This window comes from Camelus dromedarius, chromosome 13 (assembly GCF_036321535.1).
Source record: "Camelus dromedarius isolate mCamDro1 chromosome 13, mCamDro1.pat, whole genome shotgun sequence".
NCBI lineage: Eukaryota > Metazoa > Chordata > Mammalia > Artiodactyla > Camelidae > Camelus > Camelus dromedarius.
This window is the reverse complement of record NC_087448.1, coordinates 25,370,281-25,388,243: the sequence shown is the minus strand read 5'-3', so window position 1 is coordinate 25,388,243 and position 17,963 is coordinate 25,370,281. Positions and strand designations below refer to the sequence as shown.

Below are 17,963 nucleotides of genomic sequence, written 5' to 3'. Positions count from 1 at the left end.
TAACATTTAATTTCTATAATGCCCAACTATCTCTCAGAGCAACAAAAGAAAAGGAAAATGTCTGTCTGGTCCACCAATCCCTGAGACCCTGTTATTCCTCAATAAATACATGTTGAATAAATGCACAAGTTTCCATCAGCCTCAGCCAAGAGGATTTTTAGCAAGCAACAGTTATATTAAATATTATTTTAAAAATATACATGAACTCATCCCCAAATTTTAATATACTCTGACAGTTGAAGTCAACTGAGATTAAACATTACCACATTCAACCAACTCACAAGTCACCTAAGCACAGTTCAACTTAATAATGGGAGTGTCATAAATGTTCAACATATGTCATTTCCTCAGCATGAGACAATCGCTTAAACTTTTAATCAGAAACTTCATTAATTCTGGTTCCTTTTCTACAAAGAAATTGATGGGCTTTACATACTTACTTCATAAAAAAACCCTTCTAATTGGGTTTCCACAATCATTGTACTCATTTCTAAATGCTAGAAAGAAAATTTAGCAACCAAATATGACAAGTTTTTGAGATTAGAGTTTATAAATATAAAATTCTTTATCTGGCTAGTTCTATCCCTCACATCCACTACTTACACGTGTAGTTATCAGTCACTGAGTCACACTTAACAGGTAATTCTTGAGATTCTGACCACGCACCAGGCACTGTGCTGGGCATTGGAGATGTAACAGTAAATAAGAGAGAAAGCCCTTCTCTAACCACCTAACAACAGGGGGAGATAATTAATTCATCAATTATAAATCAGCTAAATTATGAAAATCATGTCCTCAGGGTACCACCAGGAATATGTCACATGAGCATCTAATGGAGCCTAGGGAAAGCCTTCCAGAGAAAGGAACAGCTAAGGGAGAACTGCACTGGCCAAGCCCCATGATTATCTTTGCAGGAAACTAGTGACAGTGTTCCCAGCAGGAGACAGGAAGGAATAACTAAATGTTGTAATTAGAAAGATATATGGAAAAATGTAGAGAAAGCATGCTACAAATGTTAATTTTCTAGATGTATCTTTCCAACACATACAGTTTCATACCGGACTTTCTGTGCCTAAAAGTGAAATGGTTTTTAACTTACTTGAACTATCAGAGTAAATGGCATCTTTTCCAAACATGTACAGCTCTCCATCTTTAGAAATAACAGAACTACTTCCATTGTTGCAGGCTGTATACACCACAATCTTTCCTTCCATCTTAATTATCTTTTTAGGTTTATAAGGTTTCGACTGACGTCTGCTCTTAGCTTAAAAACAAAATTTAATTTAAGGCACCTATGCACAAACAGAAATAACGATTTATATACAAAACCTAAGGAAAAAATACATCAATTGCATTTATGATACTATTGATTGACTGACTGATTATTTATTTTCACAAAGGTCTGGGCTTCCCAACATATCAATTAAATGAGTCAACCTCAAAGACTCATCTGGCTAATTAATATGAAGGCTATCACTATCAAATCCTCTTCTTTGTAGAACACTGAAATACCCAATGGGAAACAACAATTTTCTACCAAACTCTTGGGGAGCCCAATCTCTAGATTAACTACTTACATTATCAACACCATTCCATTGTCATGTCTGTATTTAAAAAAAATTCCTTTCCTCTCAAACTCTACCTCACATGTATTCCTATGTTAGATCCTGCGAAGTAAAATTAGCTTCTCACTCATTCAACACATATTAAGTGACAGTCAGAGACTGTAAGGAAAGGAAATGCATACATGGAGAGACAGCAAATAAATTTAAATGTAGCTAATTTAAGCATTCTCTGCTCTCAAAAACTAAATCCCTGAAATGTTCAAAAGATGGGAAATATCAATCTTCCATTTCCTTAGCCAACTTAATGCTTGCATGTTCTTATGAATAAAAACATACTGCTGTATTGGGTACAATTCTGGGACTTAAAATACCATTACATTTTTTCATATAACATGTATATATAGCAACTAAGTTACCTGGTGTTCAAACAAAGGAATAACAATGTCCTCCAAATGCTAAAAGGAAAAACTGGCTGGACTGAAGTTTCTGAGATATGGTAATATATTTCATGGCTACTTTAAGGGATTTTTTTTTCTCAGAATCACTTTTATTTATATATGATTTCTACATTAGATGTTGACTTCAAACCTAATCCCCATAAGATGCTACGCCAACTGCTACAATGTATAACATACCAGAGAAGTTACAAAAAGAGAAAAATGACACTTTGAGGAAGACTGAACAGAAGTATAGAAAAGATCAGAGATAAAACTGACTATTGTTTCATTGCTTAGGAATGCTTCCATCATAGAGAAATAACACCAAGAACAAAGTTCCACTAACTGACACTATTACATAATTTACATAAAGTTTATTTCATTCTGAAATATATATTCCTTCCAAAATTTTGGATTACCTAAAATAATATATTGGAATGAGTTTTTTAAAAAAAATAACACCGACTGGCATAACAAATGAATAGCCATTATGTATAAATCATATAAAAATTCATGAATATGAACTTCAGTATGAAATCAGCACAGTTCTTTAATGAAGAGTACACCTCAACCATTAACTGAATATTCCCCAATATAAAATCTTCTATTAACTTGGGGAGGTTAGCACTGTTGAAATTGATACACCTTATGTTAATAAATTCTACACTATTCTTATTGAATAGTCAACTTACTTGACTCTCCGTCTTCTCCTTTACTAGCAGATCCTGTAAAGAATATGCTTCCATCTTCTGCAACTAAAAGGGCATGAGAGCCATCGTGACCAACTGAGAAGTGTACAATCTTTGGAGATTTCGTAATTGGTAGCTCAACCCACTTTCCTGCTGAAGGTCCGCCTTGTTTGATTCCAAGACTCTGGTATTTGCCAGTGTAATATATCTTATATATATTAAAAAAAAAAAGAGAAGGAATTATAGTACCTTTTGGAGTAGTGCACCAGGTTTCACATTACAGAAAAAAAAAAAAAGACTTCCATATTTTATTGAAAAACAAAAATAATAAGAACCCAAGCTCCTTTTTAATACTATTCAACTTCTGAGAGCTGAGCAGGAGAGAAATAAGCATATTTTTTCAAAAATACATAGCTCATAGTATTTTTTTCATATCTACTCAGGATATTTATAACTTTTCATAAGCACCCTGAGTAGATATATTTCTATCTTGAATTACGAAATATATTAAGAAATATATTTCATAAATACACTCCAACACACAACAGCTGGAAATTCAAAAAATTCTCAATTCATTTTGCCCAGAGTAAAAAGCCTTACATACAAATATATTGGATTTCCCTCATAATTTTAATTTTTAGCATTATTTTAACTATCTTACTTTATCTTCATACCCACGAGGTAAGAAAGAAGCTTCCATCTCTATGGATAGACTTCCATAATCTATAGCTTAATTTTAAACGCTCCTACTGCCCCCAGTTTGTAGCCTATATGTCTGCACATTTACAAAAATTTGCAATGTATATTCCATTCATCAAAATAAACACAAAATGTCAATTCACCTCAACTCAAAAATTATAAAGAGAGCTCCATAATAAAGTTAAACATCTGTAAAAAATGTTATATTTTATAAAGTTTATAAAGTTTTATACTCTTAAATCTCATAATTTTCTTTTATGCTATTTCAACATGAACAAAACTGAATTATATTAAAAATTAAATCAAACATGTGAACTACGTAAGGTAATCAACTGATTGTACCAACTCTCTCTTAAAGCAGATGTTAACTTTTAATTCTGAAGAGTAACTTACCTTTCCATTTGCTGTTTTCATTAATGCAAACTCTCGTCCTGCACCAAGAATTGCTGATTCCTCATCAAATCCTGTACCTGATAATACAACAAGACTAATAAGTACTATTATATTTTAATACTAGTAATTTCAAGCACAACTTGTAGTATTTTGAGTAATGAACAAGTCAATTCAATTAACACCACTCAAAAACAAACTGATACAATATGCCATATGGGTCAATTAAAAATAATCTATTACAGTAGCTACACTACTGAAAGGAAAGATAGTCAGCATAAGCTTAATTTCTTTCAAATTAGTGCCAAATTAGTTTTTTAAGTATGAAAAAAAATTGTTTAGATTCACGTCAGCAATATTCCTTGAATTAATGAAAGATTAAATTTTTATTGGGCATTGAGTAGCTGTCAGATGGCGTTACAGAATGCATGAACTTTTTCTTATTTGATCCTCACAAATCTACTGCCTGGTTTGCAAATGAACAAATATAAAGCTTGGTGAGGTTAAGTCTCAACACAGAGTCACTTAGGCTTGAATAATGCCATACAAATATTTGAATTAAGGTATTTCAGATTCTCTGTTCCATGTTTTTTTTTCTACAGAAGAACATTTCATACAGTTACTCCATGAATTTGGATATATATACACAGATCCTTATGCATAATTTCAAAATGTGAAACAAGTAAATAATTATATATAGCACATTTTATGAGTTTGTCCAACTGCACAAACTACTGAGTTTACAGGAGTTTTAAATTTAAAAACTATTAAGTTCAATCCAGTATTTTTCTATTAAAAAAAACAAAAATATTACATAATTAAATAAAATACACGAAGTAAATCACTAATGTCAAGTTTAATAAATTTAATGAGATAGCAGTCCAAAAGGTGAGTCTTGCAAAGATTCCCACAAGTTAAGAAATGGGACTGTTAAACCAGGAGTAGTAAGGCAAACCAAAATTGAGACCCTCACGGGAACTTGTAATCTTGTCTACTACTACGACACTGCAATAGTAATTATACTAGGTCCACAAAATACTCTGTGGACATCTGTATTTCAGAATCCAAATGAAAGATTATTAAATCAATTTGTTAGGCTAATTGCCATTTTCACAATCTATGAGATAACTCTATGGCTATCCTGAAAATCTGTTCAAATAAAATTAAAGGCTCCAATGAGAAAACTATGTATATATTGGAGTAACATTTACAATAGAAATTCTCATAATTTTAAATAATTGAATAAAGATGGAGCATATAAACTAATGATGTTCCCAAGTGTTGTCCATCTATAATTCTTATCAAAGTTTATTTTCTTTTGCTCAATTCAAAATGAAAATGAAAATTATTAGAGTATCTCTAGCTAAAGGCCATATGTCCTGGTTACTTATACCTATTAACTCATAAGTGTGCTTTAAAGTAACAGATAGCAAGACAGCTACCTAACAAGCTAGACTGCTGAAAGTACAATGTTAGTCTTCAAGAGAATAAAGAATCTTAAAATTAAAATATGGGAGAGGGGCTTATTTGACCATCTTACTTATAATATGCAAGTCCTTTTCCAGGTCAAACAGTGAGATACCACAGGCATGTAAGCATTTTCTGGCCAGTTTAAGTTGTAATTCTTGTTGTAGCACAGGCTCAGTGCTTGTGGCAAATATTCTGACAACAAAGCCATCCTAAAAGAAAGAAAATATCCACAGTATTATGTTGCATGAATTGGTGTTTTAAGGCTCTATATTCCATCTATTAAAAATCAAATAACTTACGAGAAAAGGATTCCATTTATACCAGCTACTCATGACTCAGAATACTCACATCTCTTGAAGCAGCTATCTGATTAATATATTCTCCATCAGTGAATAAAATATTTTGACCTTCAGTGTGGCAATCTGTACAAGAGGAAAAAAAAGTAATTACATTACAATATAAATAAATACCTCACAAAATGACTTTACTCCTCTGTTGAAGTCAGAATGAAAGTTTTCCACATAATAAGGATAAACTTAAACTCAAATGGAGACTGTGCTTTTTAATAAAGAGTTACAAATTAGCAGAAATTAAATAATTCAACTAATAATACTTATTACATTTTGTGCTTACATTTCTAAATCTTCCATGATCAACGACCTGAGAGCCCACATAATTTCAAAATGAATTAGTATTCAATACATTCTGATAATAAACATGCACCACGATGAACAAAACTATAATGCTGTTATAATCATTTCAATACAGTCACATGCAATGTAGGCAACACTCTACCTTCAGACATACATCACAGTCATTAGTGTCACAGAAAAATACAAATAGACCTAAAGCTTCTGCATTTGAGGTCTACAGTGTCCAACTACAGATATCCCTTGCTTTATAAAACAGAACTGAGTGTACAGTTTTCACTTAAGTTTAATGCCTATTCCCAGTATTTTTAGCTTTTAGTGTGCCATACACTTTGAAAATGTTCATCCTTCATAGAACATATAAATCTATGCTTACGTGTTTCTTTTTGTCTGAAAGTGCTTATATATTTTGGTTGGAATGCCATGCTTTCTCAAGACTATATATTTGTGAAACAGTGAACTACATACTTGGATCAAAATAATGCACAAATACAATTATAACAAGGGATACCAGTATTACAGAAGGACCACTGGGACATGTGTTAGTGACTGCTACAAAATAACATAAAACTACAAGCAAAATCAACATCTAACTATAAACTGTATTCTTTTGGAAAAACAAATGTCCAGCAAGCAAGTATAAAAGCACACACACTTCCCAAAATAACTGTAGAGAACTAGGATGAACCTCTCCATTAATTACAACACCAAAAAAAATAATATTTCATTTCTAGTTGCACCTGAATCAACAAAACACAAAATTCTAGTTTTGGAATGCAGTAATGGAGCCCACCCAAATAAGCTGGATTACTCTGTATCTTTGCCCAGGAGCTTCATACTAGCATACTTCCTTATTACAAATATGCAAAACACAGGCAGACCCTTACCAAATAGAGAATTCAGTGATCACAAACTGGAAATAGAAACTGGGAGACAAGGCCCACTGGTAGCCCAAGAGACTTGGTAATCAAAGAGAGGAGAAATCGAAAGAAAGAGTTCCTAGTCCACTGTACAGAATACAAAGAGGCACAAGAAAGATGCTTCTCAAGCTCTAAGCAGTAAGATTTTAAACTAAAAAGCAAAGAAGAAAAACTCATTATAATCTCAGATAAATGCAGGGGTGAGGAGTGAAGCGGCGCAAGAAGAGGAGCAAAAATCCTCATGAGCTGAGGCAACCTGTCACCAGACACAGAGATTAAACGACATAGGATACAATATAAAAGATATGCAACACATATGAAGGCTAAAATGACAATTAATAGGAAAAAAAGTATGTTTTCAGTTCATCACTGCTGAACTGAAAATAACTTATTTATAAACTAGACTGTCAAGACAAGCTGGAACATGAAGCTCAAGGAATCATCAGATTTCTGTCCATTTTAAACACAGTATCATCACCATCGATAAACCTGACGGTTCACTTCTGCTCCTTCTTGATGGGAAAGCTACAGAGCAGTTGCTCCTAGCTAAGGGGAAAAAAAGTACTGTTAAAGAAACTGCCGTCCAGGTCAAAGAAAGGGAAAAATGACAAGAGGCTTTTAGGCTTGAGGGCAAGTCTTCCTCCTGCATGACTTCAAAAAGATTTTTTCTTTATCTTTTCTGTATCCGCCATGTAACATTTTAAGACAGTATCTTCAGGAAAATATCAAGAAATATCTGCTCATTCAGAAGAGATGGAACTGTCTTCACCCAGCTTGGTTCATTCTTCACCATGAATATGGTACATATTTGTGAAACACAGAAAGCCACACTCGTATTGTTAGAAGTTGCATTTTATATTAAGTGATGCAGAGGGATTTAAACTGAGTAAGAACATTAAGTCATATTTTATTGTGGTAGAATAAATAAAACAGCTTTAGGTAGACCATTTCCAAATGGTCTTTCTCAGCCACAATCTCTCTTAAATGATCTGGGTTTTTCAGAAGTAAATCCTTTACATTAGTATCCATCTGCTGAGGAGCGGGGCTTAAGAATTTCTTCTTCCAAGACATCCGAAAATGACGTGCACAAAGACAGAGTGATAAGGATACTTAATGCAAATTTACATTGCAAAAAACTGGAAGAGACTGCCATTCCAATATATTAACCAATGGAATATATTTTATAACATTAAAATTATGTTACAGAAGACTATTTAACGACCTGGAAACATATTCAGAATATTAAGTAAAAGGGATTGGTTAAAAAAGCAATATGTAGCAATATGACGACATTCATACAAGTATATATATAATAGATGTAGACAAAAGAAAGGACATTCATCAACATGTTAATAGTATTTATAGATGAGAGGTGGGGACAATTAATTTTGATTTTGTTTTGCTTACATAATACTTTTACAATAAATATTTTTACTTTTAAGGTATGTACATATATGGGGGTACATGTTACTATTTTAAAATATTTATTATTATTATTATTATTATTATTATTATTATTATTATTATTATTATTATTATTATAAATTATCATTATCATCATCATCAAGACCAGAGACATGGCCTGGGAATTGTGATGATTAAAAAACAAACAAAAACCCTGTAGATATATCTGAAAACAGATAGTTATTTACAAAATGGCTTCAATAAGTTATCTTTTCCAAGTAGCTTTATTTGTGAAACACTTTTGTGACATTTACCTTAACATAGTGTCATGTACATTAATTTGGATATATGTATATATAGCAATATTGAAATGTTTGATAAAGTTATAAAAATATCTTAAAAATAAACAAGCAGCTAGGGGACAATTATCCTTCTCAATGTGTTCTTCAAAAGAAGTTCTCAATTGATTTCAGATGGCCAAATGCCTAGAAGTAATATTGCTTCTTACCATGAAATTGTTGATAGATACAATAAACATTCAAGATTTTAGTATAAACAAACTCCTTTAGAATGTATTAAAAGTATAAGCAAAGTGCCTTCCAGTGGAGAATATATTATGCATTTGCCCAGTGTTCCACAAAATTTAAGATCCACTGCCTCAGAATTTAGACAGCAGTGATTTGAATGATACATACATATGTACAACCACAAAATTAAAGGAAAAGAATTGTGTTTAAAGTGTCTTATCAGAGTATTATTAAAAAGTATAAATGATAGAATTTTTAAAATTTCTAACCCCCTCTAAAATTCCTGTCTTTGAAAACCCTTTAAATAAAGAAGAAAACTCAAAAGTATACTGTTGTTAAAGTAAAACTAAATAGAAGGTTCTTTACACCAAGGTTATTTGAGAGCCAGAATTGTGGCTTCATTAAGAGCAACAAAGCGGAATCACCCCACTAATTCAGGAGCTGAACAGTCCTGGCAGGGTGAGGGTGGGGGATCAGGCTACAGAATTTGAGCAAAAATCTGAAAACAAGTATCAAAACACTTTATATTTATTACGGTATCTGTTTTTCTCACATGCATTAATTTTATACAGACTATAAAATGTTTTGCATGTTAAGATTCTTTCTAACTCATTTGTAAGCAAGCACGGTTCCCTGCTAATCATTCTTTGTATGTCTAAGTGGCCTAACATGCACATCTCTTAAAATCACCTGTGAATAAAACAGACAATTAATTGAGTAACTTACCTGGTAACATTACAGTACCATCTTGTTCCAGTGTTTCAGGGCTTATTCTTATGGCTGTCATGCTGTGGTTATTCACATCTCTATACAATAAATAACCCTAATAACAACAAAAAATTTTGCTATGTTATATATTAAAATATTTGTTCAATACACACTTAGCAGGAAAAGTAGCCATACAGGTCTGTATTACAGTTTTTTGAGGTACAATAATGTATCAATATTGGTATCTAAAATAGATTAAAGATTTAAAATATGAGAACATGAGTATAGTTTAATGAGAAGAGGAAATAGACATAACTGGGTATCAATTTAACCGATTATATGCTCAGATACACACATTAGATACACCACTCACGACTATAATAATACTTTGTTCAGAATTATTATATCACTTGTCAAGTAAATAATAGAAATGAATGCTGCTACTTTCAAAAATATTTTAAGGAAAAACAACAAATATTGAGATTAATATTTAAAAATGAATAGAGTACTGGTTTTAGATAGCGTGATATATCACTGAACATAATTCTGTAATAAGTAATGTATTTCCCATGACATTATTCCTTAGATATAATGTAGTATAGCAGTGGCAAATAAAAATCTGGTATTTTAAACCAGGCTAACTTTTAAGAGACAATTACGGAGTAATTAATTTGACATTTAAAATTTAATTTCAAATTCTCCCTCAAAGTTGATAATAGTAAGATTGTTTTTCATATAACAATTTTTAAAATTTTCAGAATGCTTTCAACTATCTTCTTTCATCTGATGCTGACAACAAACTGTTGTCACGGACATCTTTATTCCTTATTTTTCCACAAGGAACTTGGGCTTCACTTCTCAGGCACAGAAATAAACACTTCTTTCCTTTTGACCATCATTCATCTGCTTCATGGATCTGATTGCTGGCACTCATTTGGCCATGTTAGTCATGTGATAAGATCACAGCATTAAGAGAGTGACATGGGCCAAGCTCTTCTCTCTAGTCGATGATACTTTGCATGATCCTCCATGCAGGTGGCTACCTACTGGACAGGCCACACAATGTTCCCTGGAAGGTACTGATTGAAACTTAGAACATGAAAGTTTGTAACAAAAAGCTCTAATCTGGCTTTGGGTCACAATTGAATTCCCAATTAAGATTTGCAAATGATAAAGACGGCCTTTTGATTCTTATCTAGAGGCTAACTTAAACAAGAACTCCAACAGAAGACATATTTATTCCCATTTTACAGCTAAATCACAAGTTGTCCACAGTCACACAGCAGTAAGAAGCAGGGCCAGACCTAAAAGTAAACTGCTTATGAATTCTAAGTCAATGTCCTTTACACTACACCATATCATTGTCATAGTCAAATTATTAAAAATATGCCATATCTGTTTAAATAGAAGTGATATTATTTATTGATTAAACAAGAAGGAGCCACAAATTTTAAAAGACAAGAAGAAAAGTTTGGTTTATTGTGTATATTCTCCTACCTGAGCATATCCTAACCAAGATTTTTTTTCTTTTCTGTTTCTGATGCGAGATGTAGAATTATATATGTGGCCCTGCAAAACAACCAAAGTTAGTTCTGTCAACACTTTCAGAATTAATAATCAGTGAAAAATAACACAAGTGGATGAATGACATTTAATACAGATGTTTCCATTATGATTTTCAAAACAATACGATGTCAAAATTAGATGGTACTCTAAAATTAAAGCCTGAAACAAACAGAACACAATTCAATATGGATATAATTGCCACCGTGATTAAGAACTGTAAGGAATCACATTACCCTAACTGTTCCACTGTATCCAGAGCCTATTTTGTATAATCCATCCTTGCATAACAGATAAAGGAAAAATCCGTCATTCTGAAGTAGACATTGATCATCTTCATCAACAGATATTTCTTTTAATGGCCACTTGTGCATTAAAGCTGCTTTCTTAATGCCATTGCTAAACCAGTCCTGAATTTGAATTTTTCCCACCAACACTGCCTGTACACTTCTCTGTAGTGAATTTAGTATCATTGGCACCTATTCAAAAGAGAAGAACACATAAAGACATTTTTAAATGTCTCACACACAGACAAAAATAAAGATACTTTATTAATATATCATCATTTATAAGAAACTAAATTATTAAGAACGAGGTTTGGCATGTCAGGAAAAAGTATCAAAATGCTGTATGTGAAACTGAAGTACTTCAGAAACAAATCAATTAACGGAAAACTATAAACAACCAATCAAAAATATAGCAGAAGGATATCATATCCTTTTCTTTCTACAGGGGAAAGATATTTAGGAACTATCAAGGAATTTCATACTTGAGATTTCAGAGCAAGTGGGAGGTGGGGGAGGGTGGAGAGACAACGTAAAGAGGAGGCAGTAGTGCTGACACAAAGACCAGGTTAAAGATTTAAATTCTGCCAAATTTCACTTTTTTACCTTTCATGCCACAGAGTTAAACACACATGTACCTCAGCTCAAACACCTTAGATTATTACATATCAACCTTGGACAGATCAAACTACTGTACTGAGCGAGAAAAAGCAGGGAATTCCTATCGACAGAAATTGAGATGAAATTGCAACTTGGCATCTTATCGATTTCTAAACGGCTGGAGATATGAAATACCTGAATAGTTTGGCAAGCATGGCTGCCATTGTTGGTGAGGATAGCAGAGATGGCCTGAAGTGTCCTTCCTGTTTCTCCCCAAGCAGCCACCAGGCTAAAGAGACAAGCACAGGAAAGTGCTGTCAGAGACTGTCCTGTGCTGTCATTCATTCCAGTACTTCGCACGGTGATTTCCAAAAGAAGCTGGAAGAGAGACTCTGCGGATAAAACAGAATTTAATTATATTCATTGGACATACAGAACACTATATGGTATTTGTTTGTTTGCCTGTTTGTTTATACCTTGCTTCATTATCAAAAAATAATTAAGGCAGCCACAGCACTTACTTTGCGTTAGAGTTCCTTTCTAGTTACCCCTTTCCCCACCAAAGTCAGAATATTTATATAAAAAGGGCCTTAGAGAATATTTAGTTCAATTCCTTATTTTTGTAAGTGTTTTCATTTGTATTCCATTTTCAACAGAATTTATCCAAGATGATTTAAAAGAAACCTACTTTGAGTTTGAATTCACATATTCAAGAAATAGCCTACCAAGTGGTAAAAGACTACTCACTGCACTTATTTTGACTTTCTAGATTGAGAAAAATATGTTAAATTATCCAGAAAATTATGTATTTATTTGCAAAATAACAGAATACGTAAAACATATACAATAATTTGTTTTAGTATAAAATTGGCTTTATTGCTAATGTAACAGCAGTTCACACTTGTAATTCATTTTATACACTAGGAAAAAAAAAACCTCCAAGTCAATAGGATAGCTATCCCTTTTAATGGATTATGAAGCTGAGACACAAAGAGGTTAAAAGATTTTCCCTAAATCATAAAGCCATGTCACAGCAAAGATGGAAAAATCATACATGAACGTTCTATGTCTATCACAGGTCTCCACACGAAACTCTACCCCAGATTGAATCAATAAACTTCTGGGTGTTTCTTGTAAACAAGGGAAGGGGGATTTGAAATCCTTAAGAAGCGCACAGTCAGAGACAGAGAGAGAGAAAAATTGAGGAAGATGAAAAGAGGGGAAGAAAAGGGGAGGGAAGGAGGAAAGCAAGAGAGAGAATTGATGCTACTCTCTGAAAACTAAAAGGCCATCTGTGGTTTCTTTGTTAACGCACAGAAACCAGTCTTCCTCTACCTGGTCCCCATCTTCCATATCTAATCTCTAAGTAAGTTTTGCCAATTGTACTTCCTAATTAACTCCTCCATCCCTTGCATCTCATCAGCATCTCCCGAGCCATGCTATCTATCACCATCTCTTAACTGGACTACTAAAAAGTGTTCATAAATTAGCTCCTACAATTCACTTTTCCTCCCTTACAGCCAAATAAAATTTTTAAACCAAAAACCTGGTATTCTATTTAAAATTCATTCAGTCCTTTGTTAATTCCTCCCTGCCCATCTTCCTACTTTCCTTTTTCCCTTTCTTCTTCACTCCCGTGTACATCCCTCAGTCTTTCCTTTTTTCCATCTAACCTTCCCTCTACCTTTCCAACTATCCTTCCTTCCCTCCATCCTTTCATCTATCTTTCTTCTAGCTTGACCATCCTTCCTTCCATCATTATCTTTCTGCTCATTCATCTTTTAGTGATTTAGCCACTATTTCCTGAATTCTTCCTGAACATCAAGAACTATTCTAGGTTGGGGTAGCACACTGGCAAAAAAGACAAAGAATATCTCTGCCATCAAAAAGGTTAGATTCAAATGGAAGAAAACAGTTTAAGACTATAAAGAATTTTTACTTAACCATAAGGAGACAGTGACATTCAATTCCTCCTAGAACGATAACCAGACTCCTTTAACACAGCCTATAAAGCGCCACGCGATCTGCTCCTTGCAACCTCCATCCCCTCAGTCTCCACATTCCAGTCATACAGTCTTTCTCAGTCAGTCTCTTCATAGCTCAGAGCCTTACCATGTGCTGTCCTTTCTGCCTGTAAACTTAGCTAACTCCTTCTTACTCATCCTTCAAATCTCAAGCATCACACCTACAGGGAAGCCTGTCAGAAACTCTCCAAACTCCTTCTTTCTCCCATACGATTTATCCACATTTGTAATCATACATATGTCTGACTGTCTGATGCTAAGTTTCATAATAACAGCAATGAGGTCAACACGGTTTATATTGATCATTCCTGTATTATACACTCTAAGCACAGACACAGAAGATGCTCTTACATTTAAGTGAATACTTGAGAACATATTCTAACATTAAATTGAATAGAAAGATAGATATAAAGGAATGATTTTTTTTAAGCTGGATAATTCGTAAATCAAAATCCATTTGCAAAGAGAAATTTGATGTATAAATAATCATCAAGCAATCCCAACAGTAAGAGGAATACATATATACATATATTTTCATGAATAACATGAAAAAAACCAATGTGGAAAAAATAGTATAACTAATATGATTATGATATTAGATCAAAGGAAAAAACAGAGACAGATTTCAATAGAAATTTAGTTTTAAAGAATCAAATTACTACCTTTCCCTTGAGCTAATCAAACAAAAAATATGAAGTAGAAGTAAATGCTGGAACAGAAAAATAAGTCAAAGTAGTGAAGAGATCAGAAGTAAGCACTGAAAGGACAGAAGAGAGACCAAGACAACACAGTAGCATTTGCAACTGTTAATAAGAAAATAAAAGCAAACAAACTAATCAGGTGAAAGTTCGGAAAGAAAGATTAAGCTACAGTACATACTATAATTTCAAAAACCAGTATTAAGAACAAGATCCATTTTGAAAAGAGTAAAGGAAACGGAGTATTTAAATATAAACTGGATATAAAAGAGAGTGTATAACAACTTATAGAAGACAACGGAATGGCAGAAGACCTATGAGGAAAGCAAGGATTAGCAGGTTGTTCAAAGTAAGACATAGGATACCCTGGCTTAGCGGATATTTTAAATATTTCCATTATTTGCTAACTGACAAACCGGAGCTAAGGATAACTAGCAAAATACTCTTAAATAAAATTAATTAATTAAATCTTCAATAAAATGCCATGAGGCCAAGTAGTGATCAGCTACAGTAACAATAATCAGCAGGGCGCCTGCTTCTTAACATACAGCAGCTTTTATTTGGTAGTAACATTTAATAACACGGCAAGTTGGGGGGTAGTGTTGTTTTTTAAAATTCTCCATTTACCTTCATGACCAGCCCTCCCCTCACTGACTAAAACAAAACAACAATAACAACAAAAAAATCAAACACAAAAACTAATCACAGTATGTGACCGAAACAATAATAATCTAATATGTAATTAAATCCATGTAACTAAGTTCACATATGTGGGTCTAACACAATCCAAATAAGCAAGTTGAGAAAAAACATCAAACTGTAGTCCATACCATCAATGTGGTCCCCAGAGCAGCAGCACCAGCATCACCCATTAACTTACTCCAAATGCAAATTCTTGGATCCCACCCCAAATATACGGAATTGAAACTCCACAATCAGGGCCTATATTGACTGAAACAAGCTGATGCTTCAGATTAGAAAACTCTAGACTCCCTGAAGGCCCACAGTTAGCATCAGAGAAAAGCAATTAGCCTTCAAAATTAAGTTTCCATCTCTATCTGTATTCCTTAAGAGTCCCTATCTTGCTTATAGGATTATGTGTTGAGCCTAGATCTGGCATAAAAGGCAGCCATTCATAAAATTCATGTGCACTTTATGAAAAGCAAACATTTTTACTTAATGGAAGTTACTACTAATTCAGAAGATTTAACAAAAATAGAGTTTTACTTATCAGGAATACAGAAGAAGTGCCCTCCCTGTTTAGAAACTAATTGTGCTGTTTTGGGTTGATAGCATTTGTTTCCTTTTTCCCTACTTTTTTAAACTCTCCAGAATAACATGTAAAGTTAGAGAGTGTCAATGTTAGCTATGTTGGCCAAAGGTTTACTAAGAAAAAAGTTCATAGTGAGCATAAGGCTTGAGGACTATTTCTGGGTTCCAAGGATTTATGCTTTGCTTTTTTCCCCATCACTACAATAACCAGGAAATGTCTGTGCATGACCTATAACTCTTAAATCATAACTCCAGTGGAACACGGTAAAGTAATTTAAAATTTTATCTCTGTTGTTTCAGTACCATAAATAGAGACTGAATAACTGGCTGCTATATGTGCTTCATAAGAGAAGCTCCTAACATTTAAAGGCTTCATTCAATGTGCCTAAGCTCTTACCTAGGACCTCAGGTGGCTCTGACTGGAGGCCTTCTGGCTGCTGACCCTGAAGCACGTTAAGCAGGGCTTGGAGACTCCTGAGGCACAGGGATGGATGGGAAAATCGCGTCTCCTTGATCAATTCAAAAACTTCACAAAGTCCAACCTCAATGATCTATTTAAGATGGAAAAAAGATTATACTTCATGGCATGTGAGCTAGTAACACTTCTCAGGTAGTATAATTCGTACAGCTTACTTCCAGAGCAAATGGTTAATGTTGCAATATTAAAAGGCAAAAACAAAAACCATCACATAAAAAAGAATAAAACCCCATGTGTTTGATTACAAGATTTAGAAAACCATCTATTTACATGGAAGGTTAAAAGACAGTGGCACTGTTTAAAAAGTAGTTTTGGTATAATGAAGCCATAATAAAATATCATGAAAATCATTTATAACAGTGAACTAAGTACTAGATTGCATTCATTCAGAAAAATATAGACTGCATTAATTTACAAAGTTCATTTAGCTGTACTCAAGTAAAAACTAGCACTCTTTTGTAAAGCTGTGTTAATAGTTACCTACGAACAGAAAAAATGTCAATATAGCACATATGGTGAAAAGGATAAAAAAGGAACTTTTTGTCTTGGCCTTTCCTATAATGTACAATCACCATATTATTATTTGTAGATGGTGTCCCTTATTTTTGCAGGATTTATCAGAGAAAGAATTAAACATTGTCTAGTTATAAGATCGTGGCTATTTTTACTTGAATTATCTTACCACTTCCCATCAGGACCAAGAAAAATATGATTCAGTACCTAGTGAAAGATAGAAAAATCTGTAACTATATGTTGACAGAACAAATGTGATGAGCTGGTAAAAGAAGGGCAGAGGAGGAAGTGAAGGAAGAAGAAAAAAGAATTCTACTCCTCAGAAGGTCTGGGTGTGAAATGTCTAAGCTTCTAGCATCTAACATACAAATTTATCTACAACTGCTACGATCTTATTCCCTTCCCTTCACACCCAGAAAAAAAAGGGGGTTCTTACAACTTTTCAAAGCTACTTTAGCTTTTAAACAATTCTCTTGATCCCACCTCCTCCTCCATCTCTAACAGAATTTTGTTTCAAGTTCTGTCACCATGCTAACTCCCTAATCTGTATTTCTAGCTGGGACCTTTCTTTTGAACTTCAGCCTTACATAGTGTGCACTGGACATCTCACAGATACCTCACACTCAGTATGTTTAGAACTCAACTTAATCATTGTTCCAATAAAGCACTGTTTCTCCTCCAATTCTCCATCTTTCAGTAAATGGCTTCACCACCCAGAAACTTTAGGAATCTATTTAGTCTACTCTCTCTTTCAGCCTTCATATTCAACTAATTAACAGTTCCTGACAATTCTGCTTCCTGAACATTTCTTGTATGCCAAACACTGCCAGCACCCTAGCCCACCCTCATGAACACGGCCAAGTCAACTGCAGTAACTGCCTCACTGATTCTTTGGTTCTCGCCTTCCCGCCCTCTAGTGGATCTGCCTTACTAGCACCCGAGTGACTTTAATAAAATACAAATCTGATCATAGTCTTTTGCTTAAAATAGTCCATATTTCCAACTTACAAGACAAAATCTAAAAACAGCTGCATGATATGTAAGGCCCTTCATTATCCAGCCCCTGCTCTCT

At 33.7% G+C, this 17,963-nt stretch overlaps 1 protein-coding gene across 8 annotated transcripts in view; it reads right to left on the bottom strand.

The window, feature by feature from the left end:
- MYCBP2 (MYC binding protein 2) overlaps nucleotides 1–17,963 on the bottom strand; it is a 226,102-nt gene that overhangs the window by 170,157 nt on the left and 37,982 nt on the right. For all 8 annotated transcript variants that reach the window (XM_031466155.2, XM_031466152.2, XM_064493060.1 and 5 more), the window contains exons 4-13: nucleotides 16,298–16,451; nucleotides 12,102–12,298; nucleotides 11,259–11,501; nucleotides 10,957–11,028; nucleotides 9,478–9,574; nucleotides 5,599–5,672; nucleotides 5,321–5,459; nucleotides 3,784–3,860; nucleotides 2,695–2,899; nucleotides 1,100–1,264 (exon numbers count right to left, since the gene is read on the bottom strand). In XM_031466155.2, coding sequence (XP_031322015.1) covers nucleotides 1,100–1,264; nucleotides 2,695–2,899; nucleotides 3,784–3,860; nucleotides 5,321–5,459; nucleotides 5,599–5,672; nucleotides 9,478–9,574; nucleotides 10,957–11,028; nucleotides 11,259–11,501; nucleotides 12,102–12,298; nucleotides 16,298–16,451 — 1,423 coding nt within the window. The remainder of the gene's footprint in view (nucleotides 1–1,099; nucleotides 1,265–2,694; nucleotides 2,900–3,783; nucleotides 3,861–5,320; nucleotides 5,460–5,598; nucleotides 5,673–9,477; nucleotides 9,575–10,956; nucleotides 11,029–11,258; nucleotides 11,502–12,101; nucleotides 12,299–16,297; nucleotides 16,452–17,963) is intronic.